Consider the following 15,163-nt stretch of genomic DNA (forward strand, 5'->3'; position numbering starts at 1 on the left):
TTTGCTGAGCCCGGAGTGAAGTCTTCCGGATGAACTACATTGTATTTCGTAGAGCTCCTACACTTCCACAGCGGGCGCCGACAATTATGCCAGCCGCTTTTGACATCGCTATGGCGGCACTTTCCCGAGCTCATGTTAGTAGATCCGCGAACCTTCCTTGTCGATCTCACCTGTTGCACTAGCGTGTATTTGAGTGAATATGAAGTTGTGCACATTTAGACCCAGCTTGCAGGCTCGCTGTTAGCTACTGCGATAAGTTGAATGGGATTCCAGATTAACGTCAGGATTGTTTCAAATTGTAGTGTTCTCTTCGTCTATAGCCAGTCTGGAAAAGTCCCATTGCCGAGCAAAAGTTCAGCACTGACAACCACTCTCATTTGAGCAGCTGTAAGATTTGCTGAGGTTGCTACAATCTCAAAACAAAAAATCATCGACGTTGGCAGGACTCGAACTGTGGTATTGTTAGTTGGGGTTCAATTGATGAAGTTCACTATATGGCTTACCCTACGCCCCCGAAGGGAATTGATATCCGAATTAAGTCTACAGAAGCAGAACATTCGAGTCAATCGCTGGAGAGGACGTTAGCTAAGGTTGAGAGTCAAGGACGAAGATCCTACGAACCAGTAACCACTTTGCTACAACGCCAGCGATGAAGGCCGGCAAATTTTGTTGTGATTATGTTGCTGACCGTAAAGGTCTTACGTAAAGCAAGTTACAAGGTTGGACCACACAAACCGAAGCCACGAGCCAGCCACACCACATGTCGACACTCCTATTGTATCATATTGTAGAGCGTGCCTTGATTACCCGGATTGCGGATCGAGACCATTTTCATGCGTTGTGCTCGTCAAACGTTGAACAGCAATAGAGCTTCACTCACTTGCGAGCGCCAAGACGAATGTTTAATCTTTCATATGACAGCAACCCAACATACAACGAAAGGATGTTCCAGCCGGGGACTGGCCAATCGAAGGCGCTCTTTCGATTGATGAAAATGAAAATCTGTAAAAATGTAACGTCGTCGTGCGTTTCACCAAAAAGCGCTCCTCCCAAACTTGAGCCTCCGCAAAACGCGGAATACATCCCGCACCTGGCTTCCAAAAGTTCTCGAAGCTCTCTTGAGATCATCATCGACACAACATCATCGACGCAACAACAACATCACGTCTTTCACATTACGACCCCTCCTGGCCATCGACACACTGTCCCAAAATGTCACATCCTCAACCTCCACAACGTCAGCCCACCCCCACAGAAKTTGAGAAATACACACGAACAGTCCACAATGTCGCCGTCTTCGCCGTGATAGCATGTCCCATCATCGCCCTCATCCCGCCTCGGAAGCTCGACTTTTATACCTTTACTTTGATGGGAACGACTGCATATACGGCCAACTATCTCATTCGGGAATCTAGTGGAAGGTCGATTTGGCAGCATGTCAGTCGTCAACCTGGAAGGCCAATGCTGGAAAGTCCCGTAAAAGCGGAGGAGGCGAGTGTTGTGGGTGAAATTCAGAAACAGACGCGAGGGGCTACTACTACTACTACTACTACTACTTCTGCTTTGGAGGGTGCGAGTCAGAGGGAGGCGTGGAAGATTCAGCGGGAGAAGGAAATTAAGGAGGATGTTGAGGAGGGCAAGGGATTTGGTGATATGATTATGGATCAGATATGGGAGGTGTGGAATCAAGGAAAGGTGGAAGAGGAGGATGATGATGAGGATTGAGGTGGGGAATGAGGTGCGAGGTATTGTCTTACCTGCATACTATGTGCATAGATATGCCTRGGTGGCATGTTTGGTGGAGGAGGCGATCTCAAGCACTTCCGGGGTCGATGATTTGGAGAAATGAAACGAGAGGTGCCAAGGAAGTGCTGCAGAGCCTTGATCAAAGAGCACAGATTCTTGGAAATGCAGAAAAGATGGACCCCCGCCCTCCTACTCTACGGACACTGGCGGAAACTTCGGCAGCACATCAAGAGAGACGAACAGATTGCCGTACAACTCATGGCAGCGGTTAGAGATCGGCCCTTGATATGTGGAGCGATATCAAAAAGGCAGAGAGTGAAAGATCTGCCAAGCGCGGTGAAGGGCGAAGTCGTGGGAGATCACTCCTGGGCATGCAAGGACTCCAGGGCAATATCAACAACGCTCGCAATACCATTGAGAAATCGTGTCCCAAAAATAATCCCCTCTCATCCACAATCCTGTTTTACCCGCGCAGGATACCAATAGCCAATCACTCGGGACCGTGCGAATATGAGACACATTTCGCTTGCTGCGAACTCATGCATGTCTTGACCCGACGACGAACCCATGAACCACCCGTCCCGCTGCCACGCATGGTCATTGGCTTCCTAAAATCGCGCCCTGACATGCGGGTATCCCATATGCAATATAAGATTCGAAGCAAACGCGTTCACGGCAGCTACCCGTCACTGCCAGCCACTCGCGCGGTACATGTCGCCCTGACGACCCTCCAAGCATGTCTCAAGTCTGATGCAGCCATGGCCTTGTGGACAAAGGGTAGCGGTGAGGGATGCCTGTCCTCCGTCCTGCGAACGCTGCTGCGAACAAGCGTTCATCTGGTCCATGTGCCACTTACAGGGTCCCTTCGATCATCCTCTGTCGTCGCACAACCTTCATTCCTACATTTTCACCCTTTTTCTACTCCCACCCACCATCGCATGTCGGCGAGCAATTCCCCACCACCGATTGGCAGCATGGCCGACACAGCGCCCCTCTTCACCGACGACGAAAGCTGGCACAAGGATGCAGCAGGATTGGATGCGATTGCAGAATTCAACGCCAACTTCGGCGCAAGCCAGAACAATGGGACCATCGATCCGCAGTTGACGTTCAGCAACCCGCATACACCCGCTCCATCGCAGAACAACCCGTTTATGAATCCACCTACTTCCAACGCTCTCGATCAGACCCTCAGTCCCGATCCCACAATTTCGTACGCTGAGTACCCGCCCGACTTCCTCAACCAGGGAATGGTTAGTCCGTACTTTCACCAGACTATTGAATTCAACCCACCGCAGCAATACTTTCCCTCTCCGTTGCGCAACATGCACAATCTCCACCGACGCTCCGTTTCGGAACCACCAGGGCAACAACATCATCAGCAACCTCAACACATGCAACAGTCAGGGAGTGGAGGGGGAGGAGGAGGGGTACCAACAGGCGGCGGCGGCGTGGTCTTCCATCGCGACAGTCACTTCCTCGGCAAACCACTCCCAGGGACCCGACCAATGCCGCTCAAAAGCGTAACGCGCGGCAACAGACAGTCTCGTCAACACCCATACTCCCGTCCAAAATCTCAACGCGGCCAGACGATGGCGCCGACTAGTATGCCTTTTCCACCTCAACATCAACATCAACATCAACATCAACATCAACATCAACATCAATATCAGCAACAGCAACAGCAGCAACAACATCAAATGTTCGCACCCATGGCTCCCAACATGATGATGTCTCCCATCCATGCGATGCCAGATCCTTCACAATACGCGCCTTCGAGAGTCTGTACGCCTGCTCCGGAAACTCCTTCGCCGACTTTGAGGAGACAGGTAAAGATTGATCCGAATTTGACTGGTGGGAGTGAGAGGGTGAGGAGTAGTACTATTGTGATGACTGTTTCGGTGGAGGAATTGAAGGAGTTGATTTTTGAGACTGTTAGGAGGGCTGTGGCTGAGAAGGGGGATAAAGAGAAGAGTGAGGAGGAAAGGGATGGGGTTGCTGTGGCTAGTACTGAGGAGACGGATGGGATTTAATGGGGGTTGCTTTGGGGATGGATGTTGCTGGGGTGATGCAAGTGCACGCCGAATGGATCTGTGTGGGTGATAGGCATGTCTGGTAATGAAAGGAAAGATCGCTAGAGAGAAGAGCATAGACTGGAAATTTCACTGCTATGGGAGTCGTCCGGTTTCGAAGAGTAGCTCGATGTACAATCGTAGGTACAACCTTGCAAGAAGGCAAGACGCATCAAATGAAAGATGTTAAGCTTTCATATGCTCCGTACCAACCAACAGCAGCTTTGCGATTTTCCATACCAACTAAGAAATGAACCAAGTCACAAACTGCACGCGGGAATGGATCTCTGAGCCTTTTCCATTCATACCGCTGAATCCACAACCAGAACAAAGATTATCATTTTGAGATGACCTGTAAAATGGCMTCCAATACCCTGCCGCTTGATCTACCAAGCCCAGCCGAATGATTAGGAGACATGATCATGTCCAGTGCCGATCATTCAAAGTACGTACGTCTCCCATAGCAATACAATGCAACATACACGCTACACGATATAGTATAGTATGTTATAGTATACTCAGCAAAAACAATCGATCCTCACCTGCGACTCTCTCCTTCATCACGAATTCACATCCGCATACCAGGAAACATCTGATGAAGGATACGAAAGCCGCCAGAWCAAGAGAGATAGAGAGAGAATCTTATATACTACAGGAGAAGAATCCTTTTTTCCTTAGAATGAGACTCTGGACGAAATATGAGCCTCGATATCTCTCTCCTCAAAGCGTAACTAGTCGAAGTAGTTGTTCGCGACTATTAAAGTAAAAAGGGGATGTTACCTATTAAACCCGCTTGAGATGGTTCATTGACTTCCTGAAAGACTACCATGGGAAGGAACTCATCGCGTTGCTTTTCCTCATCTTATGACATAGCTAGAGAGAGAGAGAGAGAGAGTAGTTCAAGATATGTATCTTCCCTGCCAGTCACTCGGAAATACTTTGACGATAGAATTTCGGTCAGGGGGAGAATTGTATGTTTACTTTCTGGGAGGTGTTGATGAGATTGATTGGAGAATCCTTTGACGAGCCGTTCGATGAGCTGGATATTGATTCCTGATTACGACCAACTTTAGGCAGCTCCGAGATAGATAGGCGGATAGTATTGAAAATTATCAACTTGCTAGGTGGGCCGGAAGGATCTCCTAGGTGGGACGAAGCGTCAAAGAAGAACCATCTTAAGCCTTTGCACGACAACTCTGGAAGGAAGATCTTTAATGAAGGTCTTTCGATGACACTCGTCAATATACCAATTCCGTGGTAGCGCTCTCGATAAAAGTCAAAGATCTAGAAGATGCAGAAAAGTAACAGGATAGAGCTGATCCGCAGAGGATATCTCATGCATGWAAAGCCCAGTCGGAGAACCAAGAWCCAAGATGAAAAGACTGGGGGTTTTCATCACACATTTCTCAGGACTCGAAGATGAACCTCATCTTCCATCAAGACATACATCTTGACTGGTTAACCAGCCAGATCATCTCCCCTAATCAGCGGAAAGGGATAGCATGGAAGAATCCCAATGAGATTGCAACATCTCTGCGAACAATTCGATGAGTAGAAGACAAGCAGCAAAGTTTGGATAACTCCTGTTTCTGAGATGGGTGGAGGGGATATACTTTCATATCTTTAAGTTCTACGCAGCTGTTTCCATACAGACGGAGGACACGGACGAGTATCTCAGCGGGAGATGTTTGGGACGCTGAGGGTTACTTGATAGATTCCGCCGTTTCAAGAATTTTGCCGACGAGGAGGAAGAAAAGGGGAACGAACGAGAAAATTCAACCAGGTCTCTACGCGGCGTATGGATTGAGTTCTGGATCTGAGGTGATAGACGCTAAGGATTCACCTATATTGAAAGATACTAGCTAAGAGGATTCGAGTTCACAGCTAGAGCAGAGATGAATAGCAAGGCGATTCCTCGAAACAAGTCGAGAAGCTTGCCAAACTGACGGCATATAACAAGAAAAGACATCCCCCAACAGGCTTGAATATCGGTTCCATTCATGGTGAGTATATTCGTTCCAAGTCCATAAAGTACAAAGGCTCATCGTAACCTATAAGTCACAGGTTTCGTATCTAGCATAAGGTGATGCAATTCCTCAGCATGCTCCTGCTCTGCCATCCAGCCATCCACGTAGCACGTTCCAAGAAAGAAGAAGTCCTCGCCGCTGCCACCGTCACCGCCACAAGGACGAAGCACAAATGGAAATTGACCACCATGCATCATAACCACTACATCCGAGGGTTCCGTCAGCTGAGGAACCAAACCAATAGTCCCATTACTCATAATGGCATATCTCCGATGAATGGAAACCCTAGCCATGGCGGTACTGTAGTATTGGGCATGTCTGACCGGTGAGCGGGCGTGAGTCTTCTCAATCTCGTCGGGTGTAATGACTGATGGATCTCCAAAGTGATGCATGAACTTTCCCAGTCCATCCAGATGGTCTTTGTATTTTTCCGAGAGTATACGGTGGTCGTCGGCGACTAGCGTTCGAGCAACCGCTGCAGGGGAAAGACCCCGACTCTGGAAGATCTTGGGAAGGTCTTTGACCCGGTATGATGCGGTGCAGTACTGGGTAGCACCTTGGAATCTTGCGGGTGGGATGTATGTGTGTGAGACTCCCGAAATGGTGCACATTCCCATGCCCGACAAGATCAAGATGTCTGGTTCGTCGCTGAGTAGATTGACTGTGGTACTCACGTATTTCCAATCACCGAAAGTGCTGTGCTCATTCCTCGTGTGAAGCCTCCCGGGATCGTAGTCGCTGTCATATACACGATCGAGTCGAGGGACCCAAGATGGGAACTCACAGTCCAAAAACTTTCTGTCCCCACGATGTGAGATATCGTTCAAGATCCGAAGTGGTCTTTGGGAAGCATTGGCGATGCAGTATTTGACAGCATCCCGGAACACATGAAAGACCGGCTTGGTGTAGTCAGGGGCTAGCAATTTGCTCTCGGCGTCTTTCTTCTCCAACAGCCCAAGCATACCAAATACTTTGTCCCTGGGATCAGTAGCTTGCCAGAGCTCAGCGTTTCTCAAAATCGCCGTGATTCTTGTGCCGCGGTGGTGAGTGAGCAGGTGGCTCGCAGACCAGAATGAAGCAACTGGTAAGATCGCCTCGCCCAGTGAGAAGGGTATATGGTGGTTCAGGGAAAGCCAGCGAGAAATTTCAACGACAATCGACATGTCCATCTCTTCAGCACCACAGATGAGCCTTGATTTAGTGGCGAGGGCAATTTCTTGGACAACCCATACTCTTCTGCGTGGCGAAAAGAAAACGTCAAGGGTGAAGATGAGACCGAACAAGTGTTGCCTACTCACCTGAWCCATGGACGCCCGAAAAGCTCGATCAAAGCTGCTTCGTTCAACGCAGTTTCGGACCTAGGTCTCAGTCTCATTCTCACAGCTGTTCGCATGACTTGCTCGTATCCACCTTTATCCAGGAGGTCTTCGCAAAACTCCAGATTCAAGAGTCGTAAATTTTCAAAGGCCTCAGCCGTACTATCAACTTCATCTCCGAGATAAACCAAAGTAGCTTTCGCATTTCGATAGACGTCTCCCATAAGTAGAACTTGTGAGGCGCGTTCGACCAAGTCGTGTTGATTGATGCAAACGGCATCCAAGAAGACGATCCTAGATCCATCTGGCAGGGCCATTCGTCTTAGAGCCTGCTCCGAATTTACAGGTAAGTGCAGCTTCTTGCCATCAACGATAACCATACTGCTGGGACTTGGGTCTCCCCAGAAGTAGGAAATGGCTTCGTATTCTAGCTCTCCGACGCGACTTGTTGAGGTGTGCTTCATCCTGCATTTCAGAGGTGATGCTGAAGGCTCTGGTAGGGGTAAGAGCTCAAGCAGTCGAAACTCGCGATTGTCTTTGTTCAGCATCTGGTATTGATACATTGTGTCTTGTTGATCGTCTTCGTCCATGAGACGGGTAGAGGCTGATACGAGAGGCGTATCGTTGTCATCCTTGATGTCCATACGTGCACAAGTCGATGGAGTGGTTGGTAGAGGGCGGTTTTTCTTGAAAATGATTGCCGGGATGGTTCGCTGTGCGGCAAGACCCAACCTTCCAAAGTCCAGCATGGAAACAACGACTTCTGTCGTATGTGATGTTAGTCCTGAATGGAAGACGACGACGCACCACAGTCTTCTGAGTGCATACTGAAGATTATGCAACGGATTCAAAGAAAAGAAGAAAAAACCTGGCTGAATTCAGCCATCCAAGCGAATAAAGTGGCGAAGTGCATATTTCACAAGCGAAGCCACAAGCGACTGGCGGCGCAGCAGCTCAGACGGAATGAAGAGTTAACTCCCCAACATCTTTCTCTCTCACATGAACAATCTGTCTATTTCGGACCATCATACGGAGTCATGTATCTTCTTCAAACCGACGCTGCCAATTTGTCTCCGCTCCCGGCAAAATTTCATCCCCTTTTTTCCGCCCAGTGTTTCGAATTTCGCCTCCCGAGAAAGAAATCAACGGGTTTGGTATGTTAAGAGAGAATGCAGCTTGCTCGGACGGCCTGAAAGTGGGACACTAGAAGTGAGAGATTGAGGAACAAATGTAACAAGTGTAATGACCTACCTCTGCGCTCCCCCTCCCTGTAGATAGATCTGGTGATTCCCCAGAAAGAGAAAGACAACCATCTCCATGAGTTCCTGGGGAGGAGGGACATGCATCATCGTCAGCATAACACACCCMATAAATCTCCTCCCCCAGTCCTGTTGAATACCGTTGTTGTACATGGAGATTGTCCATCCCTATCAAGAATCTCCCCGTCCCTCTCTCTCTCAAGTCCCCTCGCCCATCCATCCATCCAACCACAGCCACCCGCCACTTCAAAACAGTAGAAAAACATCTCCCACTCAATGCATATCAGCCCACTCCCTAAACCACCCCAAACACTCCGGATTCGCCACACTAGCACTCGTACGAATATCCATCCCACACAAAATCTGCTTGACGCTCTTCTCGACCTTCTTCCCATTCACCGTAACAGGAATCTCCGGACAAGCCGTCACAACAGCAGGGACATGTCTCGCGCTCAATTCCCTCCTCACAGTCCCCTTGACCCGCTCCACCAATTCCTCCGTACAATCTTCTCCGTCTTTCATTTTGAGGAAGAGAATGACAGTTTCGTCGTCGTCGGATTCTCTTCTTCGGCCAATGGCTAGAGCGTCCTCTACTTCGGCGGGGAAATGCTTCAAGAGGACGTTATACAGTTCCGCGGAGCCGAAGCGGACACCGCTGGGTTTCAAGACGCCGTCGGAGCGGCCCAGCATGATCAAGCCTTGGGTTTCGGGGTTGAAGCGGATGAAATCTCCATGGCACCATACTCCCTCGAACTCCTCAAAGTAACTCGCTCGATACTTATCTTCGCCCCCTTTTCCCCAGAATGTCACGGGTTGGCACGGGAATGGTTTGGTGCATACCAGATCTCCAGGCTCTCCACTCTGGGAGATGTCTTTACCGGTATAATCCCATGCTTGGCAAGATAGTCCCAGACCTAGACATTGGATTTCGCCGGTGTAGACGGGTACCAAGGGGCAAGGGGCACCGAAGAGGGAGATGATGTCTGTTCCGCCTGTTATTGATGCCAAGTTGAGATTGGGGCCGAAGGCGCGGTAGACGTATTGGAATGTTGAAGGAGCGAGAGGTGAGCCGGTGGAGTAGATTGCTTTCAAAGTCTTGAGTGTCAGGCCAGATTGTTTGGGGAGGATATCTCGCTGTTCCAGAATGGAGAGATACTTCGCACTCGTCCCGAACTGGGTGATTTGGAGCTCGTCGATGAGTTTAGGCATCGCGAGGTCGTCTTTTACACTTGAGCCGTTTTGGAGGGATTGGAATGGAGAACCATCGTAGAGGATGAGTGTTGCTCCTGAAGCGAGAGCGGAGACGAGCCAATGCCACATCATCCAGGTGCAAGTTGTGAAGTAGAAGAGACGGTCTCCGGGATGGATATCGGATTGGAGAATGTGTTCTTTTTTGTGTTGGAGCAGGGTTCCGATGGCTCCGTGGACGATGCATTTGGGTGCTCCAGTTGTTCCCGACGAGTAGAGGATGTATACTGGTGTGTCAGGATCGAGTTGTAGGAACTCCAATTTTGCATCTTCCGTGTGTGAAATGAAGTTGTCGTAAGGAAAAGCCTTCGCCTGCAACTCTCCACTCAATCCTTCAATGGTCGATCCCATCGACTTTACCGTCTCGAACACCACGACCGCCTTCAAAGTTGGCAGTCCCTCGACAATCTCCTTGACTTTGGGCAAAACCGGATGTTGTTTCCCATTATACACGACGGCATTATCCGTCACCAACACCCTGGGCTCAATCTGCACCATTCGATCCAACACCGCCGTCACCCCGGTATCAGGAGAGACGGCCGTCCAGATCGCTCCCAAAGAGGTCGCCGCTAGCATGGCAACCAAAGCATTGGTATGGTTAGCCACATATCCCGCTACACGATCTCCTGGAGATAATCCCACTTTCTTCATGCCCGCTTGACATTTCCGCACTCGTTCTCTCAACTCTCTCCAGGAAACCACTTCCCGGGTGAGTTCCGTAGCAGCGATGACGGCAGGGGAATCCTCATCGACTTTTTGGGTGGGAAAGAGGAGATTCTCTGCAAAGTTCAATTTTGCTCCGGAAAACCAGGTTGGTCGGGGGAACATTGTTGTTTCGGAGCTGACGACTGACTTGTAGGGCTGGGAAGTACGGATGCCAACATGGTGGAAGATTGCTTCCCATGACAGAGAAATGTTGGAAATGGACCATTGGTGGAATTGACGGTAGGTAGTGAAGTCCTGGGAATGGATTCGGTTGATGGATTGGAGGAATTGGTGCATTTGAGTCGAGGACGGGGAGGGATGTTCCCAGAGTATCTCACTCATCTTGGGGGCCATGTTCTTGTTCTTGGAGATTTTGGTGGTGAAAAATTGAAGTTGATTAATCTTCAATGGCGTTGAATGAATGAATCCATGCAGGTGGATGTTGAACATGTGGGGCAACGCGGGGTCGGCAATGTCACGTGATATCGAACTCTGAATCAAGCATGTGAATCCAATCTATTTCCGGCAACTGCCGTCAGGCACAACAATAGCTCCAGCTTCACTGGCTCCCAAAAATTACCAAAGAGAAAGATCACATCAAAATACCCGGATGACAACAATGACATCAAAATGCACGACTTTATGACCTCAATCCAAACCTCCTTCCTCCGCACAACGAACTGGCGAATCGACAATTCCTACTCCTCCCTAACAACAACATCCAGCAACCTCCTCGACTTCCCCCTCCCCACCGGCCTCGCCCTCCATCTCTCCTCCCTCTCCGCCCCCAACTTCGCCACCTCCTACACCCTCGGCTCGCAAGGCCTAGTCGACGGATCCCTCTCCTTCCTCTACTCTTCCCGATCCCTTCGCATTGCGTCCGCGAGTCGGGATGTCCCTCTCAGTAATCTCGTGCGGGGATATCGCCATTTAGCCGAACTGCGAGCGCCTGAAGATGCACAAGTCTTTCGAGAGAGAATATTGGGCAAAGGGAAGAAGAGTAAAGATGCATTGTTGTATGGGAGATTATATCTCCCCTCTTCCACGCTCGAGGGCATGTACATTCGAAGATTAACTCCCACGAGACTGTTGCGGGTGAATTGCGTCTCCTCTTCCAGTCTTCCTTCGGGAGGAACATTGCTGGCGTTGTTGTCGACGGATAATGGCAAGTACAGTACTGAATACTTGTACTCTACCGATTCTTCGCTGTTGGGCGTGAGGGGGTTGTATAATTTCGGATATGATCCGAGATATCCTTCTCTTTCTTCTTCTTCTCAGACGACCATGCAAGGGAATGGGATGACACAAGTCCGGAATGCATGGGACCATCAATCGGGACGTTTATCGGCGGGAGCGGAAGCGTACTTTTCCCCGTTGAATAAAAGTGGTGGCATGAGTCTGGGATTGAGATTCGCGACTTTACCCGAACATTCTGGGTTTCCCTATACCATGGCGTTGACGGTCAATCCTCTCATGGGAAATCTATCGTCCACATATGCCGTCAAAGCCGGACCGAATCTGGCGCTGTGTTCGAGATTCGACTTTAATGTCTACTCGTACGAATCAGACGTCGTGGTGGGGATGGAGCTGTGGCAGCGAAGGAAATCTCGCATGGATGATGAGGACAGCGGCAGCGGTGGGGGAGTGGAGTGGGCGGAGAAAATGTTGAGACAAGGGTGGAAGAGGGCGGAGGAGGATGTTCAAGGAGTGCTGAAGGCTCGGGTGGATAATCATGGCRAAGTGGGAGTTGTGTGGGAATGTCGAGTCAAGGAGCTGTTGTGTAGCTTTGGCGCCGGTTTTGATTTGAGGAGGAGGGATAAGGTGCTTGGGAGGGTCGGGGTGGAGGTGGGATATTCGAGTTGAGCATGAGAGAAGGATGCTTAATTGATGGTAATTGGGATGGTATGGGAAAGGGATACGATATGATATGATACCCGGGTTGCATTCTCAAGAAGAAATGGACCTACTGTTTGATTCGCATGTGGATTATATTATGTTGGAAGGGATATGCTTGCTGAGCCGTGCAGATGTCATCTTCAAGGATTTAAAGTCGATCATCTTTGTCAATTCAATGAATTGTAATGCAATATCCCAGATCTAATATACGGATCTGCCTGTTATCTCCAATCCAAAGCTGCCGTATGTATTGTACACTCCAGCCCATCCCACTTAGCAGGTCATGACAGAGCCACCCAGACTCGAAAAACAGAAAAACTCCTCAATCCCCAAATCCCCGCTCCCAGCTCCCAGTGGTATCAAAGATCATAAAAGTCATCAACAATCGTCATCGAACAATCTCCCCGAATCTCACCCTCCCACCGACCACACTCCATCGAACAGTGGATATCACCAAGCATATCCGCCCTCATCCTCGCCATCACTCCTCCCCTCCTCCCAATCATCATCTCCACTCCTCTCACTATCCAAAAAATCTCCCTCGGTCCACTGTTCCTCTCTCGGTCGTTGATTGTCAATCCTCACGTCCACAATGTCACATAATCCCTGTACCGCCACCAACCCACGATCTCCTTCTCCACCCTCTTCGCCATCATCCTCCGTTTCGTCGGTGGAAATGGGAGTGGATTCCAGACTGATTCTCCGATGAGTGGTTTCCGCGACGCGTAGGCTTCGCCGAGGACCGCGGGGAGGTTTCTTGGACATGTCCGAGTCGGAGTAGTGGTCTGTATCGCCGCTGGATTTGTGTGGGGAGACGCGGTCGTGGGCTGTGGGAGGGTTGGTGCCTTCGTTGTCGTCGGAGAAGTCAAGGCTGAGTTCGTCCTTGGTGTCTGGGATGAGAGTCAGTGGTGTCATCACACAATGCACGCGTGAGTTGTACTTACCACTAGCACCACCAATCTTCTTGCCTTGCAAATCAGCCAACATGCGCATCTGCTTCAAAGAACCCATATTCTTGGAGGGATCTTCGGATTTCCGTAAATAGACTCGTCGAAGACGCTTGATCCACTCATCTCGAAAGCCAACGCGATCTCTCCAGGGGATGTTGATGTGTGTGTGAATGGTGAGGTGACGCAAGTCGGGAAGATCGGGAGCGCTGTCGATGAGTGAGCGGAACAAGTTCTGTGCTCCTTCTGCCTGCCACTTTTGCGCGTGGAGAATCTCCAAGTGGCGGAGAGAGGATGGCCAGGTTGGAAACTCATCCGCGCCGAGGAGCTCGTCATACAACGGCTCCGAGTCGTCGGTGAGCATCTTCTCACTGTAGTAGTGGAGATCGATCTTCAAAACTTGAAGTCGCGGACATCCTGCCTTCAGTCCTTGGAGGAAGCTGAGGGAGAGTGCAGCATTGTGGCTTAATACAAGTTCTTCGAGGTGTGCGCCGGAAGTAGCAAAGTATTGGAGCAAGATGTCGCTGGTGATTTCGAGACAGTTGCTCAATTCCAGTCGGCGGAGATTGGCCGGGAGAAGTTGCAAAGACTGGATAACATCGCAAGTGATGAAGGACACATCCCGAACGTACGGCAGCTTGGAGATGGAGCTTGCCAGGGTGGCAGGTAGGTTGGCAGGTAGGGGTTGGGTGTCTACGCGGTGGTTAGTAACAAGAAATGCGAGGTGGGGCGGATACAACACACCATCTTCATCAATTACTGCCTCTGCGCTATCACTGACATTGAATCCGCAGACCACCAGCCGCTCCAAGCCCGCAAACACCTTCCTTCCGTGCGCCACCGACATCATCTCATACAGGTCCGTGAAAGAGTTGTTGTCGATGAGATTGCGCGACCATCTCCAAGTCTTCAGGCGGATCTTGGTGTCATCCATTGCTTGAAATAGGTGTCTTGGATTGAACGTCCACCGACCGACTTTGACGGGGCGAAAAGGCGCGACGTGGTCGGCATGGTGGATCTCCATGTGCTGCATTTGAGGGAGGTGGCGCATCAATGCGGTAAGATCAAAGGCAGGCTTCCCGTGCGCAACATAAGCCAGACCGCGCACATCCACATTCAACCTCTGCACTTTGACATTGTAGTTCAGATAGCGCTCCACATTCGGTTTTTGCAGGAGTTCCAGAAAGTCATGCATTTGCTGGCTGGCATACAGCGCGGGCGAGAAGTAGTATGCTTCCAAGGCTGGCTGAGCGAGCCCGCGACACATGCGCGCAGTCCGGACGAGCCATGCAGTATCGGAGCGCACAATGCCGCCATCGCTTGTTGGCAACGTCGCAAAGATGAAGATGTCTCGAAGGATGTTGACTGGAAGCGATGTCCAATCTCGAWTCTTTCCATCACTTGGACCAGTGAAGCCCTTGTTCTGCTCCTTCTCTTCAGGCTCCCGGTGGCCAGAGGCTTTGCTGTTTGGTTTTCGAGGTTTGCCTATTCGAARGGCGGTCTTGAGGGTCGATTGGGTGGATTTGGCAGTACTGCGCGTCTGGGGCTTTCGTCGAGTCACCATTCTCCGTCTCTTTGGCGCGCGTTGTTCCGGTTCGGGTTCTGCATGGTACTCATCACCATCCTCCTCCTCATGATCATGACTGCCTCGACGGGTGTGTTCGAATTGAAAGTCCTCGTCATCGGTTTCGGGCTCGGCGTAGATGCTGCGCTTCGCCACTTGTCGCGACGAGCGGCGTTTGGCCACCATGATGGATCCACTGCAATGATTGAGTGCGACCCTTGGGGGAAGGGTGATGGATGTTGTGTTATGGTCAGAAGCAGGCTACGACAGATCGACAAGAGATGCAGGGCAGGGTTGCTTGCTCTAGCGCGCCGCCCGATTGGTAATGTGGGGAAATACTTCGCCCTTTCGGACCTGGCTCCTGATCGTGGTCACGATTCGAC

At 50.3% G+C, this 15,163-nt stretch overlaps 5 protein-coding genes; 3 read left to right on the forward strand and 2 right to left on the reverse strand.

The window, feature by feature from the left end:
* Positions 1 to 1,212: 1,212 nt before the first annotated feature.
* Positions 1,213 to 1,725, forward strand: RCC_09231 (uncharacterized protein; the record flags this gene model as incomplete). Its single annotated transcript, XM_023774473.1, has 1 exon — positions 1,213 to 1,725. The coding sequence occupies one exon, from the start codon at positions 1,213 to 1,215 to the stop codon at positions 1,723 to 1,725; it is 513 nt and encodes a 170-aa protein (XP_023630241.1).
* A 995-nt stretch (positions 1,726 to 2,720) lies between these two features.
* Positions 2,721 to 3,779, forward strand: RCC_09232 (uncharacterized protein; the record flags this gene model as incomplete). The annotated part of the gene is made up of 1 exon (XM_023774474.1): positions 2,721 to 3,779. One exon carries the CDS (start codon positions 2,721 to 2,723, stop codon positions 3,777 to 3,779), a length of 1,059 nt encoding a protein of 352 aa, XP_023630242.1.
* Positions 3,780 to 5,859: 2,080 nt separating this feature from the next.
* RCC_09233 (uncharacterized protein) lies at positions 5,860 to 7,910 on the reverse strand (the record flags this gene model as incomplete). XM_023774475.1 has 2 exons in its annotated part: positions 5,860 to 7,081; positions 7,144 to 7,910. The coding sequence occupies 2 exons, from the start codon at positions 7,908 to 7,910 to the stop codon at positions 5,860 to 5,862; spliced, it is 1,989 nt and encodes a 662-aa protein (XP_023630243.1).
* Positions 7,911 to 11,003: 3,093 nt separating this feature from the next.
* On the forward strand, positions 11,004 to 12,236 carry RCC_09234 (related to Mitochondrial distribution and morphology protein 10; the record flags this gene model as incomplete). Its single annotated transcript, XM_023774476.1, has 1 exon — positions 11,004 to 12,236. One exon carries the CDS (start codon positions 11,004 to 11,006, stop codon positions 12,234 to 12,236), a length of 1,233 nt encoding a protein of 410 aa, XP_023630244.1.
* Positions 12,237 to 12,719: 483 nt separating this feature from the next.
* Positions 12,720 to 14,966, reverse strand: RCC_09235 (uncharacterized protein; the record flags this gene model as incomplete). XM_023774477.1 has 3 exons in its annotated part: positions 12,720 to 13,159; positions 13,214 to 13,909; positions 13,961 to 14,966. The coding sequence occupies 3 exons, from the start codon at positions 14,964 to 14,966 to the stop codon at positions 12,720 to 12,722; spliced, it is 2,142 nt and encodes a 713-aa protein (XP_023630245.1).
* Positions 14,967 to 15,163: the final 197 nt, after the last annotated feature.

This window comes from Ramularia collo-cygni, assembly GCF_900074925.1.
Source record: "Ramularia collo-cygni strain URUG2 genome assembly, contig: RCC_scaffold17, whole genome shotgun sequence".
Taxonomy (NCBI): domain Eukaryota; kingdom Fungi; phylum Ascomycota; class Dothideomycetes; order Mycosphaerellales; family Mycosphaerellaceae; genus Ramularia; species Ramularia collo-cygni.